Source organism: Marmota flaviventris, chromosome 4, assembly GCF_047511675.1.
Source record: "Marmota flaviventris isolate mMarFla1 chromosome 4, mMarFla1.hap1, whole genome shotgun sequence".
Taxonomy (NCBI): Eukaryota; Metazoa; Chordata; class Mammalia; order Rodentia; family Sciuridae; genus Marmota; species Marmota flaviventris.
The window spans coordinates 773,061-790,236 of record NC_092501.1 but is presented as its reverse complement, the minus strand read 5'-3'; the positions used below and the strand labels follow the sequence as shown (position 1 = coordinate 790,236).

The 17,176-nt window shown below is 52.3% G+C and overlaps 1 protein-coding gene across 3 annotated transcripts; it reads right to left on the bottom strand.

The window, feature by feature from the left end:
• Window positions 1-95: 95 nt before the first annotated feature.
• On the bottom strand, window positions 96-17,165 carry Tubgcp2 (tubulin gamma complex component 2). 3 transcript variants are annotated; one of them, XM_027925073.2, is made up of 18 exons: window positions 17,109-17,165; window positions 15,354-15,544; window positions 14,384-14,512; window positions 13,466-13,642; window positions 12,212-12,371; window positions 9,696-9,903; window positions 9,230-9,429; window positions 8,743-8,932; window positions 7,920-8,065; window positions 7,063-7,243; window positions 6,583-6,763; window positions 4,290-4,462; window positions 4,035-4,163; window positions 3,290-3,410; window positions 2,856-2,999; window positions 2,097-2,225; window positions 1,229-1,392; window positions 96-544 (listed from the first exon to the last, which is right to left on the bottom strand). In XM_027925073.2, the coding sequence occupies exons 2-18, from the start codon at window positions 15,501-15,503 to the stop codon at window positions 409-411; spliced, it is 2,718 nt and encodes a 905-aa protein (XP_027780874.1). In that variant the 5' UTR covers window positions 15,504-15,544; window positions 17,109-17,165; the 3' UTR covers window positions 96-408. The 3 variants fall into 3 exon arrangements, with proteins under 3 accessions (XP_027780874.1, XP_027780875.1, XP_027780878.1); XM_027925074.2 differs by lacking the exon at window positions 17,109-17,165 and adding an exon at window positions 16,830-17,047; XM_027925077.2 differs by lacking the exon at window positions 96-544 and having other exon boundaries at window positions 1,299-1,491.
• Window positions 17,166-17,176: the final 11 nt, after the last annotated feature.

Here is a 17,176-nt window from a genome sequence, read left to right as displayed (position 1 = left end):
CTTGCAATCCTCCTGCCTCAACCTCCCGAACTGCTGGGATTACATGCGTGCACCACCACGCCAGGCACCTATACCACATCTTATAATCAAATGCCTTGTTTTTACTTTGTCTTTATTTGAGACAAAAAACACCAAAAAAGGTGAAGCCTGATTTTTAAAAGATAAATCAGGTAAGTCCAGGAGACCTCACCCTGCTCTGGGCAGCTTGCACATCAAGACACCCAGCGCCTGGAGAACGAGGAGCCCTGAGCTAGACAGCAATACAGACAGCACTCTACAGCAATGACACACAGCACACACGTGTCTAAGTAGGACAACACGTGCTCCAGGAAGGAGGTGCTCAGACCCAAGCCCATCTTCACTATGGCACACCTGGCCCAGCCCTTCCTCTGAGCTGCAGCCAGGGGCTCACTGTGCGGCGACCGCCACCCTGGGTGTTTGTGCTGGGGGTCCCCGCAGGACGGGCACTTGAGGGGCTGCCTTCTGGCTCCTCTCTGCAGATAGGCGCTCTAGGCGCTCTGTGTAGAAGCCGTTGAAGTCCAGCCTGTGAGGAGGGAAAGAGAGCCAGGGTTCATGGAGAGGTGGGCAAAGCCCCACTGAGATGCATGGCTGTAGGGACCTGCAAGGACGCAGTGCTGGTGGCACCATTTCTCCACACAGGTAGGGGTCAAATTAGACACAACTCAAGGCCCTCTCCTGGCTGAAGACAAGGGGGCGTGTGCTCTACCTGCCTGTGCAAGCCCCCCAGCACAGGCCTCAGCTCTTTATGCAAAACTGAGAACGGATCTTGAAACGCACAGGAACCAAAAGGCAGACAGCAGTGCTGACGGGCATCTCGGCAGCCTTCTCCTGGAGGGTATGGCCACTGGAGCACATAGACTCCTCTCCTGGCCTCTGACACATCACCTGGCCACAGGAGCCTGAGGGGACCCCAGGGACGGGAACTTGGCAGCAAGTCTCAGTGCTGGGCCACCTCAGAAGCCCCCACTCAGGAACTGGGACATGGCTGAATGGCACAGTGCACCAGGTGGTCCCACTGTCCACGCGGGCACATTCCCAAGGGCATGTGGGACATCACCCTCTCCTGGCAAAAGCTGCGAACCCTTTCTCACGGCCTCCCACTTCCTCCAGCTCAAGGAGCCCTAGCTAGATCCTTTTCTTCCACCATCCTGCCAAGGGAGGGGGAGCGAGGGTCCAGGGGAAGGGGCATTGGCAGGTGGCAACAGACCTGGAAATGACACTGGCCATGCCATGCTCACAGTCGCTAGTGCTGTAGACACTCAGACGGGCCAGCAGGTCTAGTAGGTGGGCGGAGAAGTTCTTATCAAAGCTGTTGATGGTGGCCTCAAAGCCAGAGACCAGATGAGGGGCATCCACATGCTCAGCCAGGCACTAGAAACATAGCCCAGGGTAGTGAGTGCCTGAGGCCCAATGGGCAGTCAGCCTCTGCACTGAGCCCATGGGCATTTGCTTCTTTCTCCTTCCCTGCTCCTTTTTAAATTAAAAAAAAAAAAAAAAAAAAAAGAGTACTGGAACATTTTCACACAACGAAATACAGAAAATTAGGATGTCAAAAAATTCCTGAGGCCGTGGCACACAGTAAGACAACAAACACCCGGCGGGCTGGGGCTTTTGTAGGCCTCACACAATTAAGACCCAAAGGTGGCACAACCTACATTTTCACTCTAGACTTCCAAGCTCAGCCACTTTCTCCTGGTCACTTCTCAAGAAACAAGACAAACTGTCTCCCACCCTCCCTGGCCTCAGGCCCCACATGCTGCCCTCTGTCTCCTCTCTGCCAGCTGCAGTGTGAGTGCCCTGCTCCCACCTCTCGCCTCAAAGGACACCTGGCTTGTTGGCATCTCATGGCTCTTGGGTACCTGACAGGCCACCTACCGTTCCCACCAGTGTCAGGCCCTCATCACATCCATGCAGTTGTTCTACAGGTGACTGTGGCCACACCCTTGAGCCCAGAAGGCTGGATGGGAACTCCTATGGCCCTGTGGAACTCATCTGAGTCTTCTCATCACAGGGGTGACAACCACAAGAATGGGTAGGTGACTCCTTGAGTCTGGAAAAGCCCTCAGGCTACGCACTTTTCTGGCAGTCTCCTTCCGGGGGTGCTCCTCAGCCTGCTCAGACTCTGTGGGTGGCCCCAGCATGGTGCCCTGTTCCAGTGCCCGCCGGCCCAGCTCACTATCCAGTTTCATGCTCTGTGTAAATTTCTAGAGCAGAGTCAAGAGAAAATGCTTGTTAGCTCCAATGTTTCTGCAGGAGCTGAGGGCTGTGCCCATTCTGAAGGTACGGACACTCGGGTGCCTGTAGGAAGGAAGGGTGCAGGTAAGAGGGCATCAGCTAAGCCACAACCTCCTGGGGATCAGCAGCTGATTTTCTGAAAACAGAACCTGTACATGAGTTTCCCTACTCTGGAACTCAATATGGCTCCTAAGTATCTAAGGAATAGGCTCCACATGTATTCTCCTGTAACCTGCCACCATGTATGTCTCCCACCTCCCAGATCTTGACCCCTCCCCACGTGCTGTCTGCAGAGCACGCTCATGCTCCCCAGTCTTCAGCCCCCAGGCTGTCCCTTCTGCCCACTGACACTTGTTTTCTGTACTGTTTTGGGGTAAGTACTTACGACAAGTTCCTCAATAAAACTTAGGCACATCAAAAAATTCAAGGTTTAATAAAAAACACAAAGGGATTCAAAAAGGACCAGGGCAGGACCCCAAGGAAGCCCATGTTCAGGAAGCAGTGTACTGGTCGGGAAGACCCAGGGGCTCTGCCAGCACTGGAGATGGCACGGGCAGGGCTGCATGCCACAATGGCCCAAACCATCCACCCCGCCTCACCTGCATGCAGTTGGTGAACATGACGCACACAGACATGAGCTTGGAAAAGACCTTCAGCAGCTCAGGATTAGTCAGCATGCAGTCCTTCAGGCAGGTGTCCAAGAAGCTCGTGTGGTGGCCAAGGACATCGTCGATGTTGGAGGCCTGTGAAGGGCTGAGGCTCAGCACTGCCACAGTAGCACCCAGCCTGACCCTCAGAAACACTGCTAAATACAACACTGGCCTGTGATCTATAGGGAAGTACCTGTCCCACAGCCCCCTCCTATCTCCCTCGCGTCATTGTGTTGGAGACATGCTGCTGCCTGCTCTCCGCTTCCTCCCTCCAACAGGACATGCTCACAGCAGCCCCAGCATGTGGCTCCCAAGATGCTGCTGTGCAACACCCTGGGCTAGGAGAGCCTTTCCAGCACCAGGATCCAGGAGCTGAAACTCACGGACTTGAGGTTTTTCTCAAGGATGTGCCAGGTTGGCTCCATCACTTCAAACATCATGTAGTACTGGATGTTCTGAACAAAGTTGAGCATCCGCTGCCGCAGAGTGAAGGCTCCTGCGAACCTGAGGGAACAAGGGTTGGTTGCAGGGGAGCCAGCAGAGCTGGGTCTCTACTGTGTCCCACATGCTGCCCACCAGCAGAGTGGACTCTCATGGCCACAGCTCCTGCGTGCTGCTGACAGCTCAGACACCTCAGTGCTGCGAGTAGGGACACTGCTCCTACCTCTGGCTGCATCAGGCTATCAGGTAAGCGACACGTCTAGCAGACTTTGCAGGGATGTGCCAAGCAGCCCACCGTGGACACAGAGAACAGCCTCTGTGGTTATCTATGGCACCAGGGCTGGCAGGCGACCAACATGGGAACAACTACTAAACAGACTCCATATTTTGTGCCTTATTGAGGCAAATTCTTAAATATTACATCAACCGTTTCTCCACACAGGACTTGTTGCCACAGAACAGGGCACAGAAGGCCTGTGAGTGAAGCAATTCCCACACACTGCTGCTGTGTGCACTCAGGAGAGGTGACAAAGGCTCCCACCCTCAGGAGGGGCTTGGGTCCTGCAGAGAGACCCAGGTGGGCAGGTACCATGCCATCAAAGGACTGAGAAGAAGGCTGGGGCTGTGAAGGTCTAAAAGCAAAGCCACCTCTCCTGGAGGGAACAGGAAGGACTCTGATGGACGCACCACTTTGCAGAATGCAGGGCGCACTGCTTGGCCGTCTTGTTGCTGATCCAAACACTGCACAGCTGCCGCTCCACGTGCTTACAGTAGAACATGTGCCTAAAGAGCATCTGGTAGCGAGTCAGTGCCTTTCTGCAAGAAGGATGCCCAGGTAGGGGTCAGCAGGAGGCCTGTGCCCAGACAGGCATCACCAGAGGTGAGGAGGCCCATGAGGAGGCTCTTGCTTCCTGCAGCCTGAATGGACAGCCAGGTCCTCACCTGTTGATGATCAGTGACAGGGGCCACTTGACGATATAGTCAAAGGAGAAGGCCTCCAGGCCACTCAGTGTGAGCTCAGTGGGATCAGCATGGGTCATTGCCTTTTCCTGCTTGGTCTCGATGGCCAGAACCCGCAAGAGCTGAGTGATGAGGTCATGAGGCATCAGGTCAATCTGGGGGCAAAAGCAGTAAACAAAGCATCCAGTTTTCAGAAGAAAAGACCAGAGTCATTCCAGGCCTTCACTCAGTCCTGCCTATCAGGACCTGGAGAAGCAAATTAGGTTCCTAAATCTTGACCCTTGATATTAGAGGCCGGCTTGAAAGGCCACACAACTACCCATAAATCCTAATCCAAAACTCACTAGGGATGCAGCTCAGTGGTGTGAGGTGGCCCTGGTTCCAACCCCAGCACTGCAGAGAAAAACAAAAACTATACCTCCCAATAAGACAGGAAAAAAAGAAAAAAGCAGATGACTTTCTATATGCCTCCTGCTGCTGGCATAAAGGAGAAACCACAGGGAAGGCTGGATAAACAGTTCCTGAAGGTTGACACCTTTCTTCCACAACTTATGTGATAAGAGACAGGACCGTAATCACAGGCTGTGGGGCTCAGTGGTAGTGCACTTGCCTCACAGGCAGGCACAAGGCCCAGTGCTCAGTCCCCAGCACTGCAAAAACTCCATAAGATTTTAAGAATAGTAACTACAAACAAATAGTACTGTCCACAACATCGATTCATTCAAACGTTTCTTAAGTGCCAACTGCATGCAGAACAGTGTGACAAGAGTTCCCACAAATCATGAAAATGACACAAGAAAAAACAAAGGAAAAGAATAAGTGGGGGCAAAGAATAAAGGAAGAAGAAACACAACCTATGAAAAGATTAGTTGCCCACCAGATCTAACACACAAGTGCCCCTCCTGCCCATCAGCAGCGCAGATGGGGATACCGGATGGGCAGCCTCAACTCCTCAGACAAGGACTGAGACTCAGTCCCAAAGGGGTCAGCCTAGGTGCACAGGGCACAGGCGCACACCCAGTGAGTCACTACTTAGAATTTATCCCATGAAATCACTCCTAAGTTAAGAAGAGCCAAAACACATAAAGCAAGAAAGGGCAGAATTAGAGGGAAAATGAAGTTCAATCACAGTAGTGGAGACCCAGTACCCAGGTGGGAGGGTAAGACGGGAGAGGACCCATGTGAACAGCGGGCAGCCTGACACCTACAGAGCAGCAGCAGCACACTGCTCCAGAAGGCATGTGGACCTTCTCCAGGTATCTGTGAGGCCTGAGCAAGTCTTTTTTGTTTTTTTGTGGTGCTAGGAATTAAACACAAAGCTTCACATCTGCCAGGTAAGTGGAGTACCACTGAGCTACATACCAACATTCCCCAGATAAGTCACATTTTTTACAAAACTGGGATCAAAGTATATTCTCCAAGTACAATGGACCAAAACTAAATATAAGTAACGGGGAAAAAAGGAAAGTTTACAATATGTGGAAATTTAACATACCAAATCAATGGGTCAAAGAAGAAATCTCAAGAGACGTTAACAACTACCTTAAGAGGAATGGACACACAATACACAGAACTCACAGGAGGCAGTAAAAAAGTGCTCTCACAACATTCACAAAGGAGTGCCTCAAACCAGACCCTGACCCCATGGCCCGGGACACCAGGAAGGGAGAGGGCTACACCAGCGCCCTCACCCCAGGGCCCTGGATACCAGGAGGAGAGTGAAGTAAACCCCGAGCAGCAGAAAGAAAGGCAAGATGACAGCAAACAGCGGAGCACAGCAGAGGAGACTAACAAGCCTAGGTTCTCCTGAAACAGCCGTGAAACTGACAAACTTTTAGCTACACTGAGAAAGACGAGAGGACTCGTCACTAAACTCTGAAATGGGGCAGAGTCCCCTGCACTGCACACCAGCACACAACTTCCCAGCAGAGATGGGCAGGAGCAGCACGGTGGCTTGATGGGGTCTGGAGGGTCTGAAAGGAAACCCCATCCAACCTCAGAGCACACCCCCAAACTCTCCCAAGACCACGAGGAGGCGCACACGACCCTGGCAGGCCAACACTACCTGATGCTGAACTAAACCAGCACACTGCAGGAAACAACTGACAGGCATCCCTGGACATGCAGTGAGGGCTGGCAAACCAGAGAGCCACCCAGGCATGTGACAACCCTGGCCGACTTGGAAGATGCTGGGCGGGGCCCCACCCGGCAGGGCTCCACCCCGCTTCAGGCACCTCAGGAGCAGGCTGCTATGCTGGGAGCCCCACATACCCACCTTCAGGTCGTCCTTGAAGGGATCAGTGTTGGCAGTGCTCATGCGCAGGGCCAGCTCCAGCAGCGCCTCCAGGCGTGTGGGCGTGATGTCCTCTACCGGCTTTCTGAGCTCCTCCTCAGTGAGGTCCATGAAGTGCACAAAGAAGTCGCCCTGGTCCATCAGGAAGTAGCGCTTGATGGACCTGTGCCAGGGAGGAGGTGAGGAGGTGCTGAGCATGCAGCTCAGGGCCGCCACCCTGGAGCACAGCCATCTCACAGTGGGACCAGGCAAGACAGTTCTGTGGGCACAGTACCCTGGGACTCAAGAGACCTATACTAGACAGGGCCACCTCAGCCCACAGAGCAGGTGACACAGGTGCCAGGTCCCAGGCGGCCAGATCGCTCTTACAAGGATAAAGACAACTATTAGGAGGAACATGCTACCCTCAGTCCCAGGCCCTGAGCACCCTACTTGCTGCGCTAAGAGTGAGCAAAGCACAACCTCAGGTGGGCCACCAGCTCTTTCTCCTCCATCAGGAAGTCCAGCAGCACTTTGCTGGCATAGTTGAATGCCTTCTCAATCTGCTCCACATATGCTCGCTCTTTGAGCGTGTAGATGATCTCTTTGGCCACGGGGCAGGTGACGTCATGACCACACTCTCTGACCACATTGAGGTACTTTCCTGAAAAGAGTTAGGTAAAGTTGAGGAGTTGCCACACCGACCTCCGCCCAGAGCCTCATAAGCCAAACAAGCATGGGGCAGTGGGCTGGGCACAGTGCACACTTCTGTTCATATTCCACTCTAGCTGGAAAGACAACCAACACCGGTGGACAGGGCCAAAAGCCCGCCTGGCCTGCAGAGGCTTTTCACACGTGGGGTTTTCCAATCAAGAGAGTGGAAGTAACTTCACATGGGCCTGAGGAGAACCAGGGTGCTAAATCACCTACTGGGCCCTTTCTGTGCCAGTTCAGCTTTCAGAACCCACACACCACAGTCCTGGGGGCCACTAGCACCTAAATTGGATCCTAACCTCATTCGGACCGACTAAAATGAAGGTCGTGTGTATCCTCAATGGTTTTTCCCATAGTGGTGACATTTTAGAAGTTAAAAAACAAAGATGTAAAGGATTGAGACAGCTTCCTGATCAGGGCATGGAATAAATAAGGCCACTGCCTGAGTGTTCAGGACCCACCAGAGGCCAGCAGCCTGGTGCACGAGAAGACCCCCTGGGCAAAATCACCCCATGGGCACTGGAGCTAGAAGGCTGCAACCATCCCAGTGGGGATGTGCTGCAGCAGGAGGCCACAACCTCCCTGGGAAGGGCCCCTGGGCTGAGAGCTCCACACCATGGAGTCACCTGTGCTGAGGATCTTGCCGGCCACCTTCTGCAAGAAGGACGGGATCTGCTGCTGCACCACGGTGTATCGCTGGTCCCAATACTTGTCGTTGTAGTCTTCCTGAATCTTCTCCTTCCGTAGTTCATGCTCTTCCACCATGAACTCACTGGAAGCCACAGACAGATGATCAGGCCACCATGGAGTGCCACTTCCAGAGAGGTCTTACCAGGGCAAGGTGACTCGCCATAGTTACCTCTCAGCTGTGAGTTAAAATGAACCTCCAACCTCACTTTGGAGCAAGCAATGACCCTAGGTCAGAGGCAGGTGGTCCGATACCTATCTATCCTTCCCTTAGCACAGGCCACCCAGTGTCACCAAGGGGAACCAGACACCCTCCACGGAGCCTCTAGCATCACTTGCACACAGCGAGGTAGAAGCTGAGTTCCTTGATAGGCCCACCACACCAATAGCAAAGAAAAGGGGCTGGGATGCAGCTGCGTAAAAGAGGGTGTGCTCAACATGGAAGGCCCCAGTTTTGAGCATCAAAAACAAAACAAAAAAAACAACACAATTCTATGTCACAAATATACTTCAAAAAGTTTTGACAAGCACATTTCAACACCACAGAACCCCTAAGGAACTGGCCCATTTTTGTCCTATGAATTTGGAGGCATCATGCTGAGGAGACGTCCCCACATCAAGGTGACTGTGGACTGACTCCAGGTGACCCCAAGGGCTTCACTCAGCAGAAAAAAGCTGCAGAGCAACATCCCAGCAGCCAGATTGTGGCAGCAGATTGCACAGGAAGATGCAGGCAGGCATGGCTGCTTTGTGGAGCCCTACCTGTAAGGGTCATGGATGATGCCCCTGTAGATCCACTTCTCCAGGACCTCAAAGTAGGGCGCACTGGCCGCCTTGGTCAGGTACAGGCACAGCTCCTGCGCCTGGCTGTCCCCCGTATAGTTGAAGCTCCTGTCGTGCAGAAGGCTCAGTGTAGACCCGCCCATGCACTCGCCTCTATCCACCGAGGTGGCTGCAGAAGGAGAGAGGCTCACTGCCTAGGAAATGCCTCCTGGTCCACCCCAACCTTGCTGGATAGTGCTTCTCCCTGGGAATGCCCAGATGGTAAAGCTGTAGCTGTTAACTAAAGCTCATCAAGGAAAGCTTACAGGGCCTTCCGCATGCAGACCACTAACATGGCAAGCCACAGGCTTTGCCTCAGGACCCTACTCCAGAAAGTCAACCCTGAGTGTCCTGCCCAGCCTGGGCTCCCTCCACATGTGCTATCAGGAGCCTGCCACCTGCTGCCCTCCATCAGGCAGGAACATACCAAGGGAGGCCAAGATGTCCACAGTGCGCATGGCTGGCTGGATGTAGAACCAGAGCTTCTGCAGTGACAACAGGCCCTGCCTGTGCAGCTGCTCCAGCTGAGTGATCAGAATAAGGTACTCCTTTACCAGGGTTCTCATGGCAGCCGCCAGGGCATGGTTCACCTGCCCATATTCAAAGGAAGATTTTTCTTCAATGAACCTACAGGAAAAATGCATCAAGCATCTTTGAAAAGGCAAAACTCACATTTTCAGATCTTCTAAGTCTCTCCTCATCCAGGAAGCAAATGACACTCAAGCCCTCACCCCCAAAGGAACCTGTCCCAAGAGGGAGGAGGCCAGGTGGTGATTCTCAGACCCTTGAAACATGCCAGGAGCAAGGCAGAGCTGCAAGCCAGGGAGGAGGTGTTTCTGCAGCAAACAGGCCTGACCTCCTTCCCATGTCGCAAACTCTCAAGCCCAGCCCACCTGGTCACAGTGGAGTAGCTGGCGGCCACAGGGAGGATTCTGTTCACCAGCTCCCGGATGGACAGGTCCAGGTTGGGGTCCACAAGGAAAGTGCGGTTCTGTCTCCCAGCCAGGGGCTGGGCAGTGATGTACCTGCCATCAACACCCACCAGCACGTAGAGCAGGTCCTCTACCACAGCTGACTCCTGGGAGGCCAATGGCAGCGTGCCTGCAGGACACAGACATGCTGGGAGCCCAGCCTCCCCAAAGACCAGTCACTCTTGCCTGTCCCCTTCTTGGTAACCCCGCACACAATGATGGACACAATCAGCAAGCCACTACCCTAGCCTGGACAGGTTCCCCTGTAGCACCACGGGCAGTAGCAGGATCTATGCCTGGACACTGCAGGGCCCTCCTTAGGCCAAGCAAATGAAAACCTATGCTAGACCAAGCCCAGTGGCATACTCCTTAATCCCAGAAGCTTTGGAGGCTGAGGCAGGAGGATCACAATTTTAAAGACAGCCTCAGCAACTTGGCAAGGCCCTAAGCAACTTAGCAAGACCCTGTCTCAAAATAAAAAAAATAAAAAGGGCTGGGGATGTGGCTCAGTGGTAAAATGTTCCTGAGTTCAATCCCTGGTATGAAAAAGAAAAAGAAAATGAAATCCTATGCAGTATTAGCTACCTGTCACTTAGCAAGGGGAGCTCAGAGACCCTGGGCAGCCACGTAAGCAGCCTCTACAGTCACAACTGAGAAGCCCAGGCTGTGCACAGACAAGAAAGGCCTTTAAGACAATATCTTCTTGAATTCCAAGAAACTAGCTGTTTCGAACACAGGACAAGATGGTGCAGGCACAGTGAGGTTTCCCTATGACCATCCAAGGGACCTGTAAGGATAGTCAGAGGACACCTACTGAGGCTACCCACCAGCATCTCCTGCCATCCCGAGATGCCTGCCGGTGCCTGCAGCTGAGGCAGCTCAGGAAGATGTTGAATGACAAACTTTGGTTTGACAAAATTTCTGTTAGCCCTGCACACTGCTGTGCAAGGCAGTGTCCCGTGACCACAAGATAGATACAAAAATCAGGGTGCAAATGTGATCTGTGATCATCCCCAGCAATGCCAGACACAAGTTAGACCCACAATCTCAAGTCCCACTTCTCTCTGTTGCTCCAGTGACCCTCAGCAGAGGATGGTGGCCCAAGGCCTCGCCAACTCCTTGACATGGAGTGACAAGATTCAAGGCACTGGAAAGATCTGTACACAGGGCACCTGGGGGTGGTGACACATGATGTGGCAAGGCCAGTCGGTTCCAGAACAGCCACAAGTGGGGTGTCCTGAGAGTATGGGGGCCCAGGTCCCCAAGGCCTGCCCACAGCTGCACAGGCTTCCTTCAAGCCACTCACCAACATACCCAGGGTCAGTGTGTAGTGTCCCTGTCACATAATATCTCCCTCCTTTGTGCAGCCCTTTCCAGAATGGGGAAATACATTTTCTTATAAGATGCCCTATAGGTTCTAAAACCATCTCTCATGCTCCTTGCCAGCACGGACAGCAGACTTCAGGTCTCACGCCGCCTTCTCTGCCTCTCCAGGGCTGCCCAGGATTCCAGTTAGGTTCTTGTGGGGTCTGGAATCTTATTTTTTAATTGCTTCATAATTTTGCAAGAACTGTGCCACTCCAGAGTCTAGGCCACAGCAAGCACTTCCTGACTCTCCAGTGGACAGCTCCTGGTTCTGCCCATGAGTCTGCCTGCCCTGTGTTGAGGCCACTCAATAGGACTCCAGCTGAATTTCGGCTGTGCGTTATCAGCTTAAGTTACAACTGAAAAGATACACGCAGGCAGATAATTTTCTATACCTTGTCACTGACTTGCAACAGGATCACATTTGCCTGGGGACAGGAGAAAAGTGCTGGACTTCACCCACCATCCTGTGCAGGCAAGAGCAATTTCCCACTGACTCCGCATGGAGCCCGGTGTGACACTCCGCACTTTCTCTTGATCCAACTGCGAGCCAATGAGCAGGATGCTACAGCTATGCTACATCCTTGATTTGCAGCCTTGTTTCTCAGTCCGGAAAAAGGACTTACGAACTGCTGCATACAACCTGTGGTGTGCCAGTACACAAGTCCCAGATCCCCAACGGCCTGTCCTGAAACAACCACACCATGTACCAGACACACGACTTTCAAGACCTTGGAGAGAACAGTGCTAACTCAAGCACCATTGCAGAACCCAAGGTCATTACAAACCACTCTCCTGTAGTCTGTGCCACACACCAGGAGACACACTTGGGAGGACCCAGCTGCAGCCTGCCCCACAGCTCTAGTGAGAGGGCACAAGATGAGCCAGGTGAAGATCCCAGCAAGTCAGTGTCTGCTGTGGGCAGGGACAGAATGTGGAGCATGGCCAGCCTGCCCACAACAGCATGCTGAGTTACAGGCATGTCACCTGTGGTCTCCTTCCCTGCCCAGCATCACCGTGCAAGCAACTCATCGTGAAATCCCCGGGTGTCAGACGGTGAAGACATGACATACCTATGGGTAAAGCCACATCTGAGCTCAAGCTGGAGCCAGTTAGGAAATCCCCAACCAGAGTTGGTCTCTCATACACCCAAGCTGGGAAGACGGGGAGCTGCTGGCCTGAATTTTTTTTGTTTTGCTTGTCTCGAAGCATCTTTCTTGTAAGTTCCAGAGACTAACAAAAACATTTAAAAAAAAAACAGAAGATACACATCAGTGCAATGAGAACCAAGACATTTGTGGAAATGACCCATCTGTGGCAGAGAAAGAACAAACTTACACACAAAGCTTAATTATGTGGAAACGAGATATACTTCCACCTGCCACTCATGACGCAAAGGCTGGGGAGCAAGAGGTGGAAAGACCCAGTCCTCTCCCCAGGCCTTGGCCGAGGCTGAAGCACCAGCAATGGGAGCGTGGGGAGCCTGTGTTTCAGACCAGAACCCTCTGCATGGGAAGAACCCAAGTCACTTTTTCCTGGAAGTGATTAAGTTCAATAGGACTTGCTGGACAAAGAGGCACCAGCAAAGGGCATGCTGGGGAAGGCCCCAGGACAGATCTAGAGGCAGTATCAAGGTCAACCCTCCCAGAGGACTGGACACCAGAGGGTGGCCAGCTCATATTTGGCCAGCCAGCCTGCAGAAGGACCAACTTAATTTGTTCCAGCAACAGGTACTCATGGGGAGAGTAGTGTGAAGGCTGTATGGTCGAGAACGTAGGCTTCGCACTCGATCGGCAGACATGGCATGCCAACAGCTCAGCTCTGTCCTTAGCACATGTGCTAGGCTATATGACACATGGCAGAACGTGGCTCTAAAGAGTGGTCCGGAGCCACAGAGAAGGGTCTGCATCAGCTATCAAAAACACACCTGAGACTGAGACTCACAAGTACAGACCAGAGCAGGACAATCAAGCCAAGAGCAGCAAGCTCAGGAGAAGAAAATCCAGATGACCTACGAACACAACAGCATCAGAGACACCGCAGGCAGACACATGAAGACTGAGAGGTGCAGAGTCAGAACCACCATAGGCTTCAGGAGGGAAATCAGAGTGTGACCCATGTCCCATGAGTCTGTGGCAGGTGGCCCCCACTAGAATCTCACCACCACTCTTCACTCTTATGATCCAGAATTCCTGACTGAAGGGCATGATCAGTCTTAGCCTCTCTAAAGTTGGATTCATTCTTAATAGACAATAGAGACAAGCCTGCCCAGCTGGTACCCACTGCTGTTGCTACCGTGGCACCTAGCAGCCATGGTGGACTTGTACCTGCTGTAGTGTGGAGCCTGTGGTCACACTGCCCAGTTGCTTCCTCAGCTCTTCAAGCTCCTGCATGGACATCTTGGAGGCCGTTGCAGGGCCGCCGAAAGTGGTAGTGCTGGTGACCGCAGCAGTGGCTGCAAGCTCAGCTCTTTCTTTTGCATTCTGCTGCAAATACTGCAGAGTCTGAAAATATGCAAAACTGTGCATTCACACTGGGCCAGCATGTGCCCCCTTGCCTGGCAGAGCAAACCCCATCCTTCCTTCCTAACCTACACACGACTTGTGGAGGGCAGGGGACTCCCATGGCCCAATAGCCACAGTCTGCTCTCCAGAGGATCATGCTACATGGTATCACTTATCATACCTCCCAAATGTCAGAGGAAGGAATCTCACAGCCTTTTTAAAGAGCCAATACCTTCTTATCCCCCCAAGGACAAGTTCTTCTCTACGCATCATCTGTGGTTCCTGGGCAGCAGCAACCACCTCCTCTAACCTATCCTGGCACTACTGGTCTATGAGCCCCTGGCACACCCCTCCACACAGCAACCTAGCACACCACTCACTGGCTTTGTCACCTTGATGCACGGTACATGTACTAGGCAGGAGCCCAGCACGACACACCGTAAAAAGCAAAAGCCCACCACCGCAGGGTGCTGTGCCAGTTTCTCAGGTCTATGCCCCTTGTGAGTTACTGTTCATTCTGATTCACCAAGCACACTCCACATGCCCTCAAAGTGTTCCTGGCATGGGATAGGAAAAAGTCAATAAGAGAAGGGACAGGGTGCAAAGAAGAATACAAGAGGTGTAACCTGCATTGGCACAGGGGTTCCATGAGTGACTATGGTACATAAGACTCCTCCAGACACTCAAGGGTGCGCCTGACAGGCCCTGTCAGGTGGAGCAGAGGATGCACAGGTCATTTACCTCTTTGTCTTCTGTGAACTTTGACAACAAATACACCAGAGGGTCAAGGTTCCTTGTATTTTTAGACTTCAGCTCATCGTATTTCTTTAGAAAATCTTCAGGAGTACGAGAAAATTCTGCAATTTTGACCTTAAAAACACAAGCATGAGTGATCTGATGGCAATTAAGCACCTGGAAAAATTTTTAAGAAAATTAAGCACAAGACCAAAAAGAGTTAAATTATATGGGCTAAATAATCACACACCTAAAACTAAGAAAATTGACCTAAACCTTTGATCAAACCTATCCACAATTCCTCTACAGTTTCTCTCACTTTTTGCTTCTTAGACAAGAGCAAATAATAAGCACTTACCTTTTCCTGGTAGCTCACACTTTCATTTCACACCCTGAACTCTAGTCCCCATAGGATTTATTACCACGTATGGCTCTAGGACACATTTCACCCAGTGACTTGTGTGTGCTGACGATGACTACAGAAGTTTGCGTGTCTCCCTTCACCCTACCCTATTAGCTTGTCTAACTGTCCTGGCTATTATCCAAATAAGTGAAACTTCACAATGTGTTTTAGAAACAGATTCCAAATTTAAAACCATCTTTCACTGGAAATCTTTTTAAATCATGTGTAATGTGACCGAGGAAACACCTTGAAAAATTTCAATGTGTTTAACAGCAGTAGCTTTTTACCTGTAGGAATGTCCGAGCTTCTGTGAGCCCCTCCCTGGGAAACAGCAGGGTAGTACCTACGTCAGGGTTAAAGCCAGCTCACTTGGGCTTCCACTGACTCATCTACACAATGTGAAGTGACAGCAGCTGCTACCAGGAGCCAGGAGAACGGCAGAGTGGAGCATGTCCTTGGCCCATGGGAAGCACTCAACAAGTACTGTGGCTTCCCTCACAGGAGCTGCTGTAACTGCCAGAAACAAGTACCTACCCTGACGTGCATGGCCCTGCAGCAAGGACTAATGCTCACCTTGGCACTGTGGGCAGAGACGGTGGTTGTGACATATGGGGTCCGGTTCTTCTGCAGCAGATCGATGTAGACCTCAGCTCCATCTCCACTGTGGACACGCAACAAGCTGAGCAGCTCATTGACATCATGATGAATCCGAAATTCACTCATGGTTTCAGCTCTGAGGCATCAACATCACAAGACACACTCTCCTAAAGGAAAGAATAGAATTATTCATAAAATTAATCTCTATGAAAAAATTAAAAGATCAAATTTGACCAACTTCATGCTTTGACAAAACAGATCACCTGGCCCAGCCCAGGCCCCCTCCCACCTGTGCAGTCAGTTCTACTTGCCTCCTTTTCCTCAGGGAGCTGTGGCATGCTAGCTGGCCTCACTGCTTTCACCAGTGCTACACCCTTCTGACAACCCAAAGTGCTGCTCCTTCACAAGTTGGGCTTTTAGCACACTCTACCACTCAGGCAGTGCACCAGGCAGGTTGTGCGAATGGCCCTGTGGGCTCTCCTCTCCTGGGAGACTATGTGCACACTTAGCCCTAGGCCAGCAGGAAGTAGCCGTGCTGCTCCCCTTGGCTAATGCATACACAATAGTGTGAGGCACTGGGTTCAATCCTCTGCACCACATAAAAATAAATAAAACTTTTTAGTTGTCCATTTACAACTAAAAAGAATTAAAAAGTAACTATAAATTTCATATGAATAATTCAAAACACCTATGTGTGGGTTCTTAAATTAGGATCCACAAATAACAAAAGAACCCTTAAAGATAATCATAATCATTTGTCTGTGAATTTTGTGAGGAAATGGTCTTGCAACAAATTTTTAAAGGTTCTGTGACCCAAAAGGTTAAAAAGTACTGCACCAACAGCTCAGACAGAAACAGCTGTTGAGTTAGACTTCAAGAACAGGAGACCCAGCACACACTCCCACAGCTTGCTAATTTTGTAGGGGGCATCAACTGGAACTCTAACCTCAGGGTAATGGAAAGCTTGTTAAATGAACCTCCAGCACTGGCCAAGGTAACTGTCTCCAAGAATGAAGGTGAGAGGAGGAGGCCTGAAGTGGCGCCCAAGTCCCCAGCACCTTACTTTCCAATCAAGAGGCGCTCATGTAACCACAGTAATGGAACAGGACCTCTCTTCCTTGGCACTGCACACAGGTACACAGAAGCCATGCTCAAAGATGAAACGTTCCACAAAGCGGGGTGACCCACACCTGCAATCCCAGAGACTCAGGAGGTTGAGGCACGAGGACCGTAAGCTCAAGCCCTGTCTCAAAATCAAAGGGGTTGCGGATGGAGCAGGTGGTAAAGCGCTCGTGGGTTCAAGCCCCAGCGCCCAAAAAGGAAGAAACAGCGGCGCCGGGAGAGTGAAGGCTCCACGCCGCCGACTAGGTAAGGTTGTCCTCCGACTTTCGTCCCCCTGCGCGGCTGTGGGCTCGGGTGGCAGCACCGCCTGGGACCTCCTCGCCCCGTTACCTGTGGTGGACGGTGGAGGAGCCGGAGAGGCAGAGCCCGCAGGACACAGGCAGGGCCGCGGGGCAGATTCGGGAAGCCCCCGCAGTGCGGCCGGCGGAGGCGGGTCACAGTGGACCGCCAACTTCCCGGTCCACTGGCCCAGCTGCAGGGCCGTTCCGGGGCCCGGGAGAGGCGGCCGCATCCTGCCGGTGCCGGCGGGCGGAGAATGCGGCCTGAGGGGCAGGGGCAGAGGGAGGGGCAGGGGCAGAAGCTGCACGAACCAGCCAAGCGCCGACTCACCTCCGCCGCCGCCGTAGCCGCCGCGCGCGCGGGCCGCCACAGGAAGCGCGGCTACGTCACGTCCGGCT

Bases quoted from the DNA above. Each gene is read 5' to 3' on its own strand.
- Tubgcp2 (XM_027925073.2), bottom strand. From the start codon at position 15,503: ATGAGTGAATTTCGGATTCATCATGATGTCAATGAGCTGCTCAGCTTG. The intron at 14,513-15,353 runs GTGAGCATTAGT...TGTGTTTTTAAG, and splicing joins TCTCTGCCCACAGTGCCAAG to GTCAAAATTGCAGAATTTTC. The intron at 3,411-4,034 runs GTGCGTCCATCA...TTGTTCCCTCAG, and splicing joins GCCCTGCATTCTGCAAAGTG to GTTCGCAGGAGCCTTCACTC.